Source organism: Megalopta genalis, chromosome 4 (assembly GCF_051020955.1).
Source record: "Megalopta genalis isolate 19385.01 chromosome 4, iyMegGena1_principal, whole genome shotgun sequence".
NCBI classification, from domain to species: Eukaryota; Metazoa; Arthropoda; class Insecta; order Hymenoptera; family Halictidae; genus Megalopta; species Megalopta genalis.
In genome coordinates this window covers 16,930,529-16,945,652 of record NC_135016.1, presented here as the reverse complement: position 1 = coordinate 16,945,652, position 15,124 = coordinate 16,930,529, and the positions used below count along the sequence as shown (strand labels likewise).

General features: G+C 46.1%; 1 protein-coding gene across 3 annotated transcripts in view; it reads right to left on the bottom strand.

The window, feature by feature from the left end:
• Window positions 1-15,124, bottom strand: part of LOC117221933 (uncharacterized) — a 328,669-nt gene that overhangs the window by 62,856 nt on the left and 250,689 nt on the right. For all 3 annotated transcript variants that reach the window (XM_033473283.2, XM_076520738.1, XM_033473284.2), the window contains one exon: window positions 1,285-1,443. In XM_033473283.2, coding sequence (XP_033329174.2) covers window positions 1,285-1,443 — 159 coding nt within the window. The remainder of the gene's footprint in view (window positions 1-1,284; window positions 1,444-15,124) is intronic.

Genomic DNA, 15,124 nt, shown 5'->3' with positions numbered 1-15,124 from the left:
GCTTGCTTCGCGATAACAATTTTTTAAGATATCAATGTTTCGATAACAATTTTTTAAGATATTTTAAACGACAACGAATATTTACGCAACTGTTTGCCCGAAATTTTGCCCGGAACTTCGACACAGAAAACTTCAGTTTTCTCGTTGGCTCGTCAAGGAGGCAGGAAGCAACTTCCGGTTTTATGTTATCAGGTTCGCGGAGCGCTGCCAAAAGTGGAAGTTGGAAAGTAAAGTGCCGAGGCACTTACATCGTAAGATTAAGTACCAAGATATCAAACTTTCCAAATCGTCAATTTTCACCTGGTTAAAAGTTCTTCGAACAAGTGCAGTCTCGAGTAAATCTCTTAATTACAATAGAGGGAGGGAGAGAGAAAGAGAGAACACCTTACGAAGTCACCGTCGAAATTGTCGCTATTAGCAACAGAGGACCGTTCGAAAGTTGTCGGGTCTCTCGATTCGTTCCAGATTGAACGGCGGACGGAGGCAGTCAAGGCGAGTAGCTCGATTTCGTGCACGGCAACGAAGCCGCCGAGCGCGAAAAATTCTTCTCGAGAAACTCGAAAATCTTCGAGAATCTCGCAGAAAAGGAGTTTCAACTCTCTTGCGCCATCTTAACGTTTTCTTTAACCCTTGCGCGAGCGATCGGACACGGTTATCCGCGTTTCCGGTAACGAGATCACCGGCGTTTTCTTGCGGAATAAAGAAAGACAAATTCACGGAAACGTTATTTAACTTGTCCGCGATGCTTCAGCTTCGAGGGCTATGTTTTCCAGAAATTTCAGCGCTGATGTATTCGATGCATCGAGCTCGTTTAGAATCCGCGGCATGCGAGAAAACCGAAAGGGCGATTACGTTGTTAAATAAATTGCTTCGATTCGATGAGATTTGCGAGACCGTGAGTTAGCGGTCGGAACTTGAATAGGTTCTGCAACCGCTAGACTATGTCGGAAACGCGACTTTTAACTATCTTCGTCCGAATAATAATCCGAGATCAAGGTGGTCGACGGATGTCTCCATAGCGGAGTCAACGGAGCGCTAAGGGTTAAAAAGCTGAAGGAAAATTGGGGAGAATTTACCGTGGTCCGACTGAAAATTATGAAAATCCTATAACCCTTTGGTGAAAAAGGGTTCGCCTAATCTTTCGCCTAATCGTCCGCGAACTAAATTCTTACTCGATCGCTTGCACAAGGGCTGCATAATTGTAATCGGTCCACGGACAAACGCGCGATCATGCGGAGAGCAAACGGCGCGCGTTCTCGTGCAACAGCATATTTTCTGGCTTACCTCTTGGGACACGGGGATGTTGTTCTTGCTCCGACTGGTGTTGGATGTATTATTAATGGCAGAGAGCGCGGTGAGGGCTGCAGTGGCGGCGCTGCCAACCGTCTTCCCGCTGACCTTGGTACCAGCACCGCTGACATCTTTGTGCAACGTTCCAGGACTCTGAAATTGAAATATCGGCGCAACCGTTAGGACAATGCGAAACGGGGGGGCTAGAGCTTCGTCGATGATAATGAAGGGATGCGACCCGGCGTCGTTCAATCCCGGATGAAATACGTGACCGAGGGGACATTTAATGGCTCCCATGCGCGGGCGAAATAATGCCACCCGTTGATATTGTAAATAATATTTCGTGGGAGCCTCGCCGGCACGCGTTTACAGAGTCCGTTTGTTTTTCTCTCTTTTTATCGTCCTAAGCCCGGACCACCGATCATCGATTGTTACCGCATACGGCGAATGGAACAATAAGGATCCGTTTCGCTTCGCGAACCACTCCGACGATGGTTCTCGCGGCCATCTTGTATGTATTGGGTTGGCAACTAAGTAATTGCCGATTGCAAAATTTTTTATTTCATTGAACAAATCGGTAATTACTTAGTTGCCAATCCAACACTTCCACTTCGACAGCGGCTAGGAAATGTACAAGCTTCTTCGAGATATCGGACGATGGGAACGAGCGATATTGATTACTCGCGTAGGTTAGTTAATTATTTTTTAACGTAAGAGCACGTATTAACTCGTACTTTGAAAATTAATATAATTCGCTTCGGAGTTGGACGAAAAGTAATCCGATCAACGATTATATTCGTTAATTCAAACGAGTTGTAATCGTTGGTTCAAACAACATACAATTGTCAATCGTAACGTGGTTATTCATTACAAATTACTTCAGTTACAATAGCCAACGAGTTACAATGTTTGATCATAAATCTGCTCATTATTCGCCGAACTCTGATTCACTTCGTACCACGAAGACTCGCCTGTTGCGAGAAAATAAAACCAGCGTGGAACGCTTCTCGATGGGTCAATATTTGCGGAGCGAAGCGAGCACAATCGAATTTCATTTCGAAGGATCTCCCATCGGTTAGAAAGGAGATGAAATTAGGGTTCGCCGGGAACGGTGAGCGATGGTAATACGCGGCCAGACACGATAAAGAATCCGAGGGGGGTAATTTTTCATTTAAAATGAAAGGATCGCGGGAAGACCGTCTCTCGGTTCGAAAATATTATACTTTGTAGCGGACGTGTTCCGCCCGAGGTTCAACGAAATCAATCACGTTCGCCTGGATCGCGGCATCGATCCGGCCGGCCGGTAACCACTTTCCACCGGGCTAATTACTATAATCAGCGCGTAATCGCCGGGAGCGCGAAAAGGCGACCTTTCCCGGCGGGGGACCTCGACTTTCGAGTTTTCTTTCGATCGCGGCGTGGAGCGCGCGCGCGTCCCCGGCCGAGGATCGCTCGATCCGCCGAACCGGCTAAAGTCGCCGCGACATTTACGTTGATCCATCGCGACCCGTTCGCTTCGCATCAATTACGCGGGCTCGTATATCATACGGTTTAACTCGGGAGCGAGCGCGGCACGCAAACGGGGGCTGCTCGTGGACGCGCGGGCTCCCCACGGGCTGGCTTGTTTCTGTTAATTAAGGGCCGCCGCGCCGGTGTAGGCTTCCCCGCGGCTTATGCACGCTGTCTCATTTGCGTCTTGTCGCAACGGACTGAACCGAGTGATTTAGTAATGGCAGACAAAGAGATGACGTGGGCGGAGGATTCGAGCGCGAGCTCTATCCGCGGCGCTAGCGCGAGAGATGCTTCCGCGACGAGACCGGCCGCTGCTAAAATGGTACATCAAACGAGACGCGCGCAATCGCAGAGATTGTTTCCGAAACGCTGCGGATTCTGTTCCGTTCGGCGTCCGAATTCGATGCTGTTGCATCTCGTACGGGAAGATCATTTTTGTGGAATCGGTTCGCACACGAAGCAATTCGCGTTTATTATTCCTCGCCGCTCTTGTTCGCCGCGATACGAAAAAGAAATAATAAGAACGCGCCGACTCGATGCGTCGCGTTACTCGAGCGGGCATTGTACTCTCGAGAGAGCTCGCATCTTCCGAGTAAAATGCTCTCGCAGAGACTTCTCGGTATCAAGTTAAATATTTAATTCTCTGTTTACTATTTGCCGTCTCAGATCGCTGTCTCCCGCTTCTCTCCCGCGCGTATATGCGCGCATCGCAATACCCGGTTACGATAAAAGCGCGATAAGCTCGCAGAAATACAAACACCAGCGATTACAGTCGCGCGCCGGACACCGTCAGCGTCCGAGGGCTCTGATATCGTTTAATTGTACGCCGCCGCGACGTTTATCCGGGCTCTCAATTAACGTGTCTCACAGTGGCCTTCCTCGCTGTCGGACCCGTCGACGCGTTGCATTAAACATGGACGAGAGAGACGCGCGGCGCGCGTGTGCACTTGTTGCTCGTCCATCGATGCCGAAACTTGACGCTCGTTTTTAAACTTTTCGCATTGTTCCGACGAAACGAACCTGAAATAGACGGCGCGGCGGCTTCGCTGTGCCGGCGCGGTTGCGATCGACATTTTCACGCGCGGTCCATTGTATAACTGCTGCTACGCGTTTCTACTTTAAATTTAACTCGTGTAGTTTAGATAAGTTTCATATCGATGGAAATATTCTGTTTAATGTTTATTGCAGAGATCGAGTTGCCGAAGCTTCGAGTCTCGCAGATTTTCAAGAGGAAATTTTGATGATACCGATCTCCGCACCGTGGCAGTTTTGTGCGAAGTTTACTGTCGGATAATAAAATGTCGCATACGATTTATCTGGTTTCGATTCAAACCCGCGCAAAAATTGCAAATTTTTGTACCAACAAAACCACCAATAATCGTACAATCTTCTATCCTTGATTCAAACAATGGCATCTTCTTTCCCAGAATTGTCAATTTCTGTGGACAATCCGAGCGTCAATTAGAGAGACATTACTGTATCGCCAACGTTCTATCATCTTATATTTTCTTCGCAGCGTTTCTTATGTATTTCGCTTATAGAAACGTCCCAGTTCTTGACAATGAATGATCCGAGAAAATTTAGCCTCGTCGAACGTAAATTTCCAAATATTACGAGCTCGTAATTCACCGCGCCAGGCGCCTGTTTCCCGAGAGAAAGGATCGCATCGCTCAGGCGATTTAATCGCAACCCCGCGAAGGACCATTTTAACCGAGAAGCGCGCGTGTCGCAGTAAATTCGCGAAAATTGATCGCCCTTCCGCTTCCCATTAAAAAAGAAAAAACGAATCAAATAATTGCCTCCGTAAATCGCGTGAAAATTTAAACACTTCCGCGAAGATAATTCCGTGGGAAACACACGTCCGGCAACTTTCATTCGCCATTGGCGAGGTTTCGAATTTCGATTCGATTTGCATTTCCACCGTCGAGAGTAGAAGCTCCAAAAGCGAACGTTCGCGAAATCTGTTCGCGCGAGATAAAACGATATAGATACGGTGCAATGAATCGTCTAAATGTCAGCACCCTCTGCGAGAACGTCTGTCGATTTCCCCGGCGAACGACCGCTCGCAGCAAACAATTTTCCACGCTGCCAGAGCGCCGAGACGCACGCCCTTACCGGTGAAAGTGTTAATGGAAAACGCGCGCATACCGCCTCGCAAATCGTCGGACAATTGAAATTGGAAGGCCGGCGAAGCGAAGCGAGAGAGAGAGAGAGAGAGAGAGAGAGAGAGAGAGAGACGCGTCCGGCGGGACTTTCACGTCGCGAAATAACACGTCGCGTCGCGTCGACGAGAGTTTTCTTGCGCCGGAAAGGAGCCGCGACGAATCCTCGCGGACACCTGTCAGCCCCGCGAATTAAAAAGTCGCCGGAGAATTCATTTTCCTCCGGGCGATATGTATACGTGCGCGGCGCGTTACGGTAGCTATCCAAGATACTTTTTCAGACGCAAAAATACGGACGGTAATTTAACCCGACGCTTTTTAGCCGTGCTCGTGAAATATATCGCGCGCACGCGAGTTCGCTAAACGCCGCGGAACTTTCGTTGAACATGCGAGGAGTCCGCTATAAACACTGCATACTACACGTTCGATTCGATTTCATCTTATTTTATGATAACTCTCCTCGAATAGAGTTGCCCCGAACCAAATTGTCTGCGCACGAAGGCCTTCTTTGGAAATGAATCGAAGGGCAAGGGGTTAATAATCTCCGCTCGTCCAGCTTCCCTCCCTGTCCTTCGCTCTCGTATTTTATCGCTTTCTCCGCCGCCTTCGTTCTTAATTAGTTTCTTCCAACGCTATTATAACCGGAGGTTCATCCATCTAATCCCAAGCACCGTTTGATATATTTGATCTTCGCTATCTGCAACTCCTCCCATTCGTTTCACTCAAATAGTCCCGGCTCGTGCATCGCACAACTTGCCACCGGGGTGTTGAACGTAAACATTCTTCCGTCAAAATCGTTTTTAACCCTAGAACGACCACCCGAGATCGATCATCGATCATCCCGAGCTGACGAAATCGCAACATTTATCATTTGTCTGCAAATGTGTAGATAAATACTAAACCATTGAGATATTATATAAATATAATATATAATAATAATAATAATAATAATAATAATAATAATAATAATAATAATAATAATATATCGTTCCAGGGTTAATTATTCTTCCTCCAGTTCGTCATATCTCCTTTATTGCCATATATGCACCGCTATGAAACTATAGATTAGTTATTCCAGACTGTAAAAAAAAAAGAAAAATCTCGATTGTTTCCGATAGAGATAACGCGGCCTGAAGATTCATTATCGTACGAACGAAGGTTTATCGCGCACGTGTCATTGTCGCCGGTTTCGTTATTTTATACGAGCATCTCTCCGCGAAATTATCCTCGTCGCGTGTTCATTTGTAACGAAACAATTGCAATTTACACGAAAGAATGACCGTAATTAGCGCGAAGTAACAGAGTACACCGCTGTGCCAGCCCGATGCCGTTTCCCGTTTACGAGGAATAATAAGTAGCAGCCCCGAATGTTCCATTAAATGCCGAAATAAATTGCAGATTCAATTACGGACCATCCGAGCGTGCTCGAGCGCAGTAATGCGCGCGATACGAAAGTCGAGCCCGCCTCCGCTTGTTGTCCGTTTTTGCGCGAGGATTAACGAAACCACGAATATATAGATCAATACACGCCCAGAATCTCGCGGCGAGTAATTTTAGCAATTCATAAATTCCGCAATTAATGTCTGATCCGGCTTTCTCGAGTCCATAAAATCTTCATTCATATTTTAACCTCTTAACGCGTTCCATGAAATACGCGGAGACGGTGTGATACATATCAAATTTCTGATTCATGCGAAGAGATTGGCATTCCTGAACAGTTTCTAATTCCGCTATTATATTTACGGCGTGCGCGGTTTTATTCTACATATATATGTATAGAGTTACGTGAACCGATCGACCGAGAATGGTTAAAAGTTCGAGCAATTCTTCGAGCTACGGTAGAGGATTCTCGTTGAAACGAACTCTTCTCGCTTCGCGTAATAACACACCTCGAAGACGTTCAATTTCAGAAAACAGATAATTAGCGGTTGCCGTCTCTTCGAAAAGTGCGGAAGTTGCTGTAATCGTACCGTATGTGGTTTCACTTTCTTCATATTTTGTCTAAAATATCTACTGTACAGTTCGATAAAGAATATGAAATACTTCCTAAACCAGTTAGCTGGTTTTCGCGAGTGTACTCGTCGAAAACAGCTTCCTGGTTAAAAAAAGAAAAAACAGAAAAATTGAAGGAATTAAAAAATGTCGATTAGTCTCAGCTTGCTAGTCTTGTGAAACGAAGAAGGAAACTTCGAATTACAGTAATGTCTCTCTAATTGACGCAGACGATTGTTATTTCGCGGAAAGATCCGCGGCCTGCGTAATTATCGCATGAAGTTGTCGATATCACCGACGCGAGCGGACTAAAAAATTCGCGTTTCAGGAACGACGATGTTCCAGAGATCCCGACGACAATGTGGAACGAGCGATACTGTTACGAATATCCTGGAAACGGAAGCGGAACGCTGGGCAAAGCGCACAGGATACGCGCGCCGCGCCATTTGCATCGCGCGCGTTACAAAGAAACACGGACAAAGAGGAGTCGAAACACTTTCCATGGGCGATACGCATCCTCGTGGAAAGGTCCGTTGACCTCTGATCTAATGGCACAAGGTTGCCGGCCCGTTTCGACATTGATAATGAAGCGCAGGTACATCGAACCGGTGCCGTTGCCCCGTTACTTCCGGACGCGCCTAACTTCGTTTAGCGAAATGGCATACGGAAAGTTCAGCGCTCCTATTCCGAGCCTCCGACTTCCTTAATTAGCGTGCCGCTCGTTAATCGATTTCACCTTAACCGTTGTCTAAAACTGCGCGTCCGAAGTTGCGACGATTATTCCATTACCGTGCTTCTTGGTCACAGACTCAGACGGATGGATCGCGTCTACATTTTAGAAAGTTCCTCCGCGAATCTGTGCGTCGAACGGTTTTATTATTCGAGTCGTTTTACAATCTCTGCTCGAATAATTTATTCGAATAAAAAATGGAGAAATCTTATAATAAAAAACGAATAAATAGAATAATTTGTTGCGAATAACGAATGTCTCGCAATCCCGAAATGGCAATTCCTCGGATCATTTGAAGCAACTTTCTCCTTAGCGAAAATGCAAACCGCGGCTTCGTTTGCGAGTTATCAACGAAAATCAGTGACCAATGAGAGGCGAGATCCGCTGGCGCGAGACGGCCGAGCCAATGAGAGGAGCTGGGCTTCGCGCGCTCGTTGGCTCGGCCGCCTCGCGTCGGCGGAGCTCGCTTCTTATTGGTTGACGTTTTTCATTAATAACTCGTAAACGAAGCCGCGGTTTGCATTTTCGCTGAAGAAAAAGTTACTTCGAATCACCTAAGGAATCCACCATTTCCGAATTGCGAGACATTTTTGGGACACCCTGTATTTTCGAAACACTTCGAACGATGCTCTCGACTCTTGTCCGGCAGAAAGCGACGCGGGGAAAGGCGCCAAATAAAGTTCCAAAATTCACTGACCGACGTTGTCGCGTGGGACCGAGAGGTCGAGGAAGATACGCGGGAAATCCCCTTCGGTCCCCGGAGCAGAATGGTCCGCGACAATGCACAAAAGGGCGATCCCGAGACGATCGCGGGCGAAGGTGGTCCCGCGATGACGAACGAGATATCGCTTCGCCGATGACTGCGCCCGAAGAAAGTCGGCGGGAGCTACGGCGGCGTTTAATGATCCTCCCCCATCGGCGTTCTCGCTTCGGGAATTCTCGCGGATCGCTTTCACGAGCCATTGTCTTCGGTCGAGCCGGTGATTATTCGTTAATTAAAAAGTGTGCTGCTCTGTCTCCGCTGCCCGGCTCGCCGATCTTTTCTTCCTCCTTCCCGTTGCCCTTAATCACGGAGGAAATAATGAGTCGGTCGGCGTGTCGCGTTCGCTTCCATTCCGGACCGCCACACCATTCAAACCCAGTTTATGTAAAACGAGGCAAGGTTACGCGGCCCGACCTTTGTCGCGCATTATGCAACTTTCGCGTCGCGTCTCGCGCGTGATATTAATTTGCTTCCTTTTTCTATTCCAGCCACTCCCGACAAGCTGATCCTATCCTTGGGCGCACTCGCGAACCTCGCGCGCTTATTTTCGTCCGCGCTGTAAAATCATACACACGAGCCGTGGACACGTTCCGCCTTCCGAACTCAGGATTTTTCCGAAGAGAACACGTTCGAATTTTCCTTCGCCGAGGTACCGGCTTCTTCGTAGCTTAATCGTACTTCGAGCGGCCGCGGTTCTAATTAACTCCGCAATTAGGTCAATATGGTACAGCAATTACAAGCTGCTTTCTCAGAAACGTTTCCAATTACATTTTGCTTGGTAAACATAGCAATTGAACGCGGGAGAAAGACCAACGCCCGCGGTCGTAATCGAGCGAGACTATTTTGCGATGAAAAATTAATCTCGCTTGAATATATTCGCGTAAACCGTGTTTGATTAGCATCCGCGGGAACTGGAACGGTTCGGCAAACATCGCCGTAAAGTCTCCGCAGCACCGTGCAAACATGGATACACCTGCTATTCGCTCTTTCGAAAATAATGATTCCCGGTCGAATATTTTAGTCGAGCGACAATTATTATTCGTTATTCGTAACAAATTATTCTATCTATTCGTTCGAACTATTTTTCATTCGTTCAAATAACAATGCTAATAAACGTTGACCGCTTCTTTCAACGTAATTTTCTAAGCGTATAATATATACGCGTTGTAAACGCGAATCCTGGAATATACGACGACTAAAAATTATTTAGTTACGATCAATCTATCCGAACGTAATAAACCTTCCTAAACAGCAATTAAAGCTATGGAAGATACTGTATAACATTTATTCGAAACGATTATTTCCCGAATTGATTCCTGCGCAAATAAATCCTTGCTCGAATAACAAATAACTTTCTATTCGAATAAAATCTTACTCGCATAAATTGTCGTCTCCGAATCTCTCTTATTCGTCGTCCGATTAAAACTGTGCCCAACTCTAGCAGAAAGTTTAAATATCGTTGAAACCGCGTTGCGCTATTCTAATTTCCTGCGATTAGGCAAGCGACGCTGGTAAAGTAGCAAGCCCGACGAGCGATCGAGCATCATGCGACCCGGAGGTGAAACCCGTTTTTTTTTCGGGTCGGTTTTCGCAGAAGAAAACGCGACTTTCTCATGCACGGTTTTCGTCCATTCAGCGTGCGCGGCCGATCGAAAGCAATAATTTCTCTCAAGAGCTGCAAGTAGACCATAAAGGAATTCAATCTCTCATTGAAGACCCTTACGAGCAGATGCGTGTCCGGTCTTGGAACGGGTGAAAGAAGCTCGCCGATAGAAGGGGCATCGACGAGGAGAGGGCGACGAGGGGAAGAAGAAAGGAAGGGGACAGGAAGGGGACAGGAAGAAGACGGGAAGAGGACGGGAAGAGGACGGGAAGAGGACGGGAAGAGGACGGGAAGAGGAGGCGAAGAAGAGGGAAGAGGAGACGAGATTCGCCGAACCCCATCATTAGCCCCGTCCAAGGGTCGAACCCTTAATCTCTGGTGGCTCTCGCGTTTTTCCATTTCTCCCGAGACACCTGGCTGCTGCGGGTACCGCCGCCGCGCGATAGCAGGTGATCAGGCTCGACTTGTTGATATACAAGGTGCGGCTCGAAGAAAGAGAAAGAGACTCTTCAAGGTTTCCCGGAGATCGTGGATCGGCTGCGTCGCGAAACTCCCTTCTCCCCAACACACTTTTATTATTCACCTCCGGGCGTTAACGGCTTCGTTAAATCGTGCTAATGATCGTTTTGATTTTTTTATCGAGACATCAAAGCCCCCACGAGCGTCGATTAAACACGCGCGCGTCTTGCTAAACGGTCGCCGAGAACTAGCCGATCCGCAGGTTTTATAACTCGGATGTTCGCCTGTTGGGCATCGTTTGCCAACAGTCTCCTCCTCGCCTCGATGTTTTATTCAAGACGACATATTTCATGAAACGTGTAATATTGTGCAGCGATGCCTCGATTATCCGGGCTAAATACACAGAGCGACGTGTACGTTTCGATGATGGAATAATTACCGTGCCAGATTGCATCTTCATCGATAAGTACGGCGAATCGTTTTGCAGATCGGTTGCCTACTATGCGGTTAATTCTCCCTAATCGACGCTCGGATTGTACACGAAAATGGATAATTTCGGAAGAAGAGATACGATTTTACTCGAGTCCTGCGGCTCGTTTTTATAGTTGCCGATTCTCAACGACTGTATCACAATCTGAGCGTCGATTAGGGAGAATTTTCTGTACAGTAATGTCTCCCTAACCGACGCTTAGATTGTCCACAAAAATTGACAATTTGGGAAGAGGAGACATCATTATTCGAGCCTTTCGCCTCGTTTTTATAGTAGAATTAGTATAGTATATATAATAATATATAATATATAATTAGTATATAATATAATTATAATAAAATTATACATAATATAATTTTATTAGTAGAATTAGTATAGTGAGAATCGGTAATTATAAAAACGATTGTCCATTTCTGTGGATAATCAGTGCGTCAATTAGAGAGGCATTACTGCGCTTCGAAATTTTCGCGATGCCTTTACAGATTCGTACTTTATCGATGGAATTTTCTCGCGCACCCATGAGAACGCAGACTAACTTACAATTGGTATAACAATTGGTATAATAATTCATAACTTCCACACAATATCGAAACAGTACACTATTTTCTATTTATAAAAAGAACGTTTTGAGATCGCTGCAATCGATCGTTCGACGATCACGGTCACGATCCATAGGATTTCCTATTACGATCGCCGGATGTGACCGGCTGGACGCATGCGTTCGCCGCTTGCCATTAGACGCAACGTTCGCACGCATACTTTGCATACGATTTGCGTACGATGCATTTATTGTTCGAGACATTACCGTCTATTGAAGAGACAATGAGAAGGTGACACAAGGTGAGAAAAAAATAACTATTTGAAACGGATCGAAATTTGCTCGAAAGATAAAACGCGTATAAAAAGCGCGATCCAACCGAATATTTTCTATCGAAAGTGCTAAGAATCGATCCGCGATCGTTTCTCTCAGACGAGGCAACCGATCCATTCTCAATTAGTGCATCGATTTCAAAGAGCTTTCTCGGTTGCCCAACGTAATCCCCGCGACCGTAGTTCGGAGCGTTGCATCTCGGCCGAATCCAGGTGAATTTATCAGCGGGTCGTCGGTGATTTAAATCCCGGAATTTTTTTCGGCCGGCCATGTAGGGGCTGGCTGCGCTCGAGGAGAGCAAGCCGCCTCTCGATTCCACCTTTCTCACACGGACATTGTGCACACCGGTGCATCGGGATACCTGCACGGAGCCGGCGCAAGGAGCACAGATGCGAGCAGAAATCCCTTCGAGACACGTGCAGGTCAGCAGATGTATCTGGTCTCAACACCTGCCAGCCAGCCAGCGCAGGTACAAAGGCTAGGTTTTAGGAGCCGGGAGCAGCTGTCTACTTCGCAGACTTTCGCGGAGGGAGAGGGAGAGGGAGAGGGAGAGGGAGAGAGAGAGAGAGAGGGAGGGAAAGAGAGAGAGAGCGAGAGCGAGAGAGCAGAGATTGAGAGAGCGAGAGCGAGAGAGAGGGTGAGAGAGAGAGCGAGAGAGAGAGAGCGAGAGCGAGCGAGAGAGAGGGTGAGAGAGGGTGAGAGAGAGAGAGAGAGAGAGAGAGAGAGAGAGAGAGAGGGTCGACCTTTTTCCGAGAGGAAACGTTTTTCAAGAGCTTCGGTCCAGGCCCATTACTTTTGTTCCGGATCGGTCTGCGAGCGTGGGCGAGCCGATAAAACGGAATCCACGGACACTCGAGACTTCCTGCGACCAGCCGGTCTCGCCTTATGGCTGGCTAGATCGATAAAGACCCTGCGCGGACCTTTTCGGAAACTACCCGCCGGGGACGGACTGCTTCGAAGCCGGAAATTTATTGGATCGATCGGAATGATCTCGCTGGCAGGGCTTGAACTTAATTGTAACTTAACTGTAAACTTTTATGAACGTAAATTGTACAGTAAACTTTGATCTGGACTTGGATAAGAACCTCGCGATAATTTTATTTACATTTAAGAACAACGTTATTAACCCTTTGCACTCGAGTGGTGACTCTGAGGCACCAATAAAATTTGTTGCGTCACGTTTTAAGATAATTTTTACACTAACAAAGTTCAGATTGAAAAAATTGTCAAGAGTGTAACTGTCGTGCGAGTCCCAAGAGTCATTTTCATATGCACAAAATGCATTTTGTTGTATAAAATAAAAAAATGTACTGTAAGTTAGAGAAATGCTTTTATATTTACAGTTAAGATAGCTTCGAGTGCAAAGGGTTAACCCTTAGGGGACCAAAACTATTTCCAGTTTAGACACTGCCAAAAGTCCAGACTGTTTTTCAGACGAAGAGACATTTTTTACTGAAAATTTTTGTATCAAATATAGAGAAGAGATATTCATTTTTTTAACAAAACTTCGTTGATATATTTTCATCGAAACAATCGTGCCTATTCTTCCAATGTTTCCTGCCAGATTTTACGGTTTTATCGATTTCTAATTATATTTATTATTTATTATAATATATTTATTTTATATTATCATATTATATTTATATTATTTTATTTATATTATATTATTATATATTTATTTATAGATTTCTCTTCGCGTGTATGGCGGCATTGGACCGTTAAGGGTTAAATCGAAGATATCGAATCTTTTTTAATAAAATCTAGAAATCTTCAAGAAAGACTTTACTATAAAGATAGCTGCGTTTCATTCGGCGAACTCGTTCATAGCTCGAAAAAGTTTCCCCGGTCATTCTTTGCAGCTGAAGTTTCGAACGAGGCAGAATTTCACGGAAACGCTGGCAAGCACGATCTTCGAACGTTTTCCGAGGTAAGACGGCATAAATCGTTGGCTTCCCGACTGCGGACTGTTATTATACCTTTGCGACGGCGAAGCCCACGACTCGGAAAGAATCGATGCGGTAAGTATAAGATCCCTGCAGCAAGAAATTAATTGGAAACTGTTCTTGATACTCGGCGGGCGATTCCTGGAAAACGTGACGATTAAATCTAGCGACGGGACTAATATGCATCTTAACGATAGATCGATGCCACGATTGAATTTCGAGATCGAAGATAAGGCGACCGGGCTGCTCGATGTACTTCATCGACGAATCGAACCGACTGGGTCAGCGCGGTGGTACGAGACGCGCGTGTTGGAACTGGAACAGGAACTCGTTTATTTTGCAGAGTAATTCGTGGATCTCCGTATTTGCATATTTCGAAGTTGAATTTTGGTCCGCGATTAAGAGATATTCGTCGCATCGATTCGTCGAGCGGAAAGAAAAATGGCTCGGTTTTCGTTCGCGAAAACGTCCGAGCTCGTCCAAAGTTACATTCGCGATATCAGCCTTAACGATTCCGCACTTTTTATTGGCAACTTCCTGGATCGCTATCTCCGATCGCGAGTAATTCTGCGAGAAACAATTTGTCAGCGAGGTCAGCCGCTGCGCGCGGTTGTTTGGATTTCATAGTTTCAAGGCGGTCGAAATTGACGGAGTTCGCGGAAATCGCGAAAAGAAAAACGGACGAAAGAATGGATCGATATCTTCAATTACACGTTTTTTCGAGAGCGAATCGGAAAATAATTGAATCGAAATCTTACTCGACGACCTTACTTTAGAAAACTCTTTGCAGAGAAAAATCACGACGCTCGAGATCTTCGAAGAAGATAATCTACGCTCGACGCGAAATACTCATAATTAACCCTACAATTTACACCGTTTCTCGGATACGATATCAACCTGACGCCGGCTGACTGATAATGAAAGTGTTTCATAATCGAAGATAATGCGCGTATCACGGTAACCAGTCGATCAAATATTTTCTAAAAATATTCGCTTCGAGAAAGTTCGTGTTCCCGTTTTTCTACGTTAAACAAAAAATGTAGATTTTCAATTTCTTCGTTAACTTCGATCGTAATTCGAGTTCCCGTTTCTGCAGCGAAAAGCATCCTTTGCACCGACGTCCATCCAATCTTATCGGAACAATGACCAACGACTGGCCTGTTCTGTCTACAAAAAACTGCCGCGAACGTTCTGCAGTTGAAACTTCCAAGTCTCTACCAGATTCCTGGATTCGATCGAAGACACAACTCGCGCGCATTGTATATTTAGAAGCGATCAAGTGCACGCACATGCTTTAATACACAGGGTG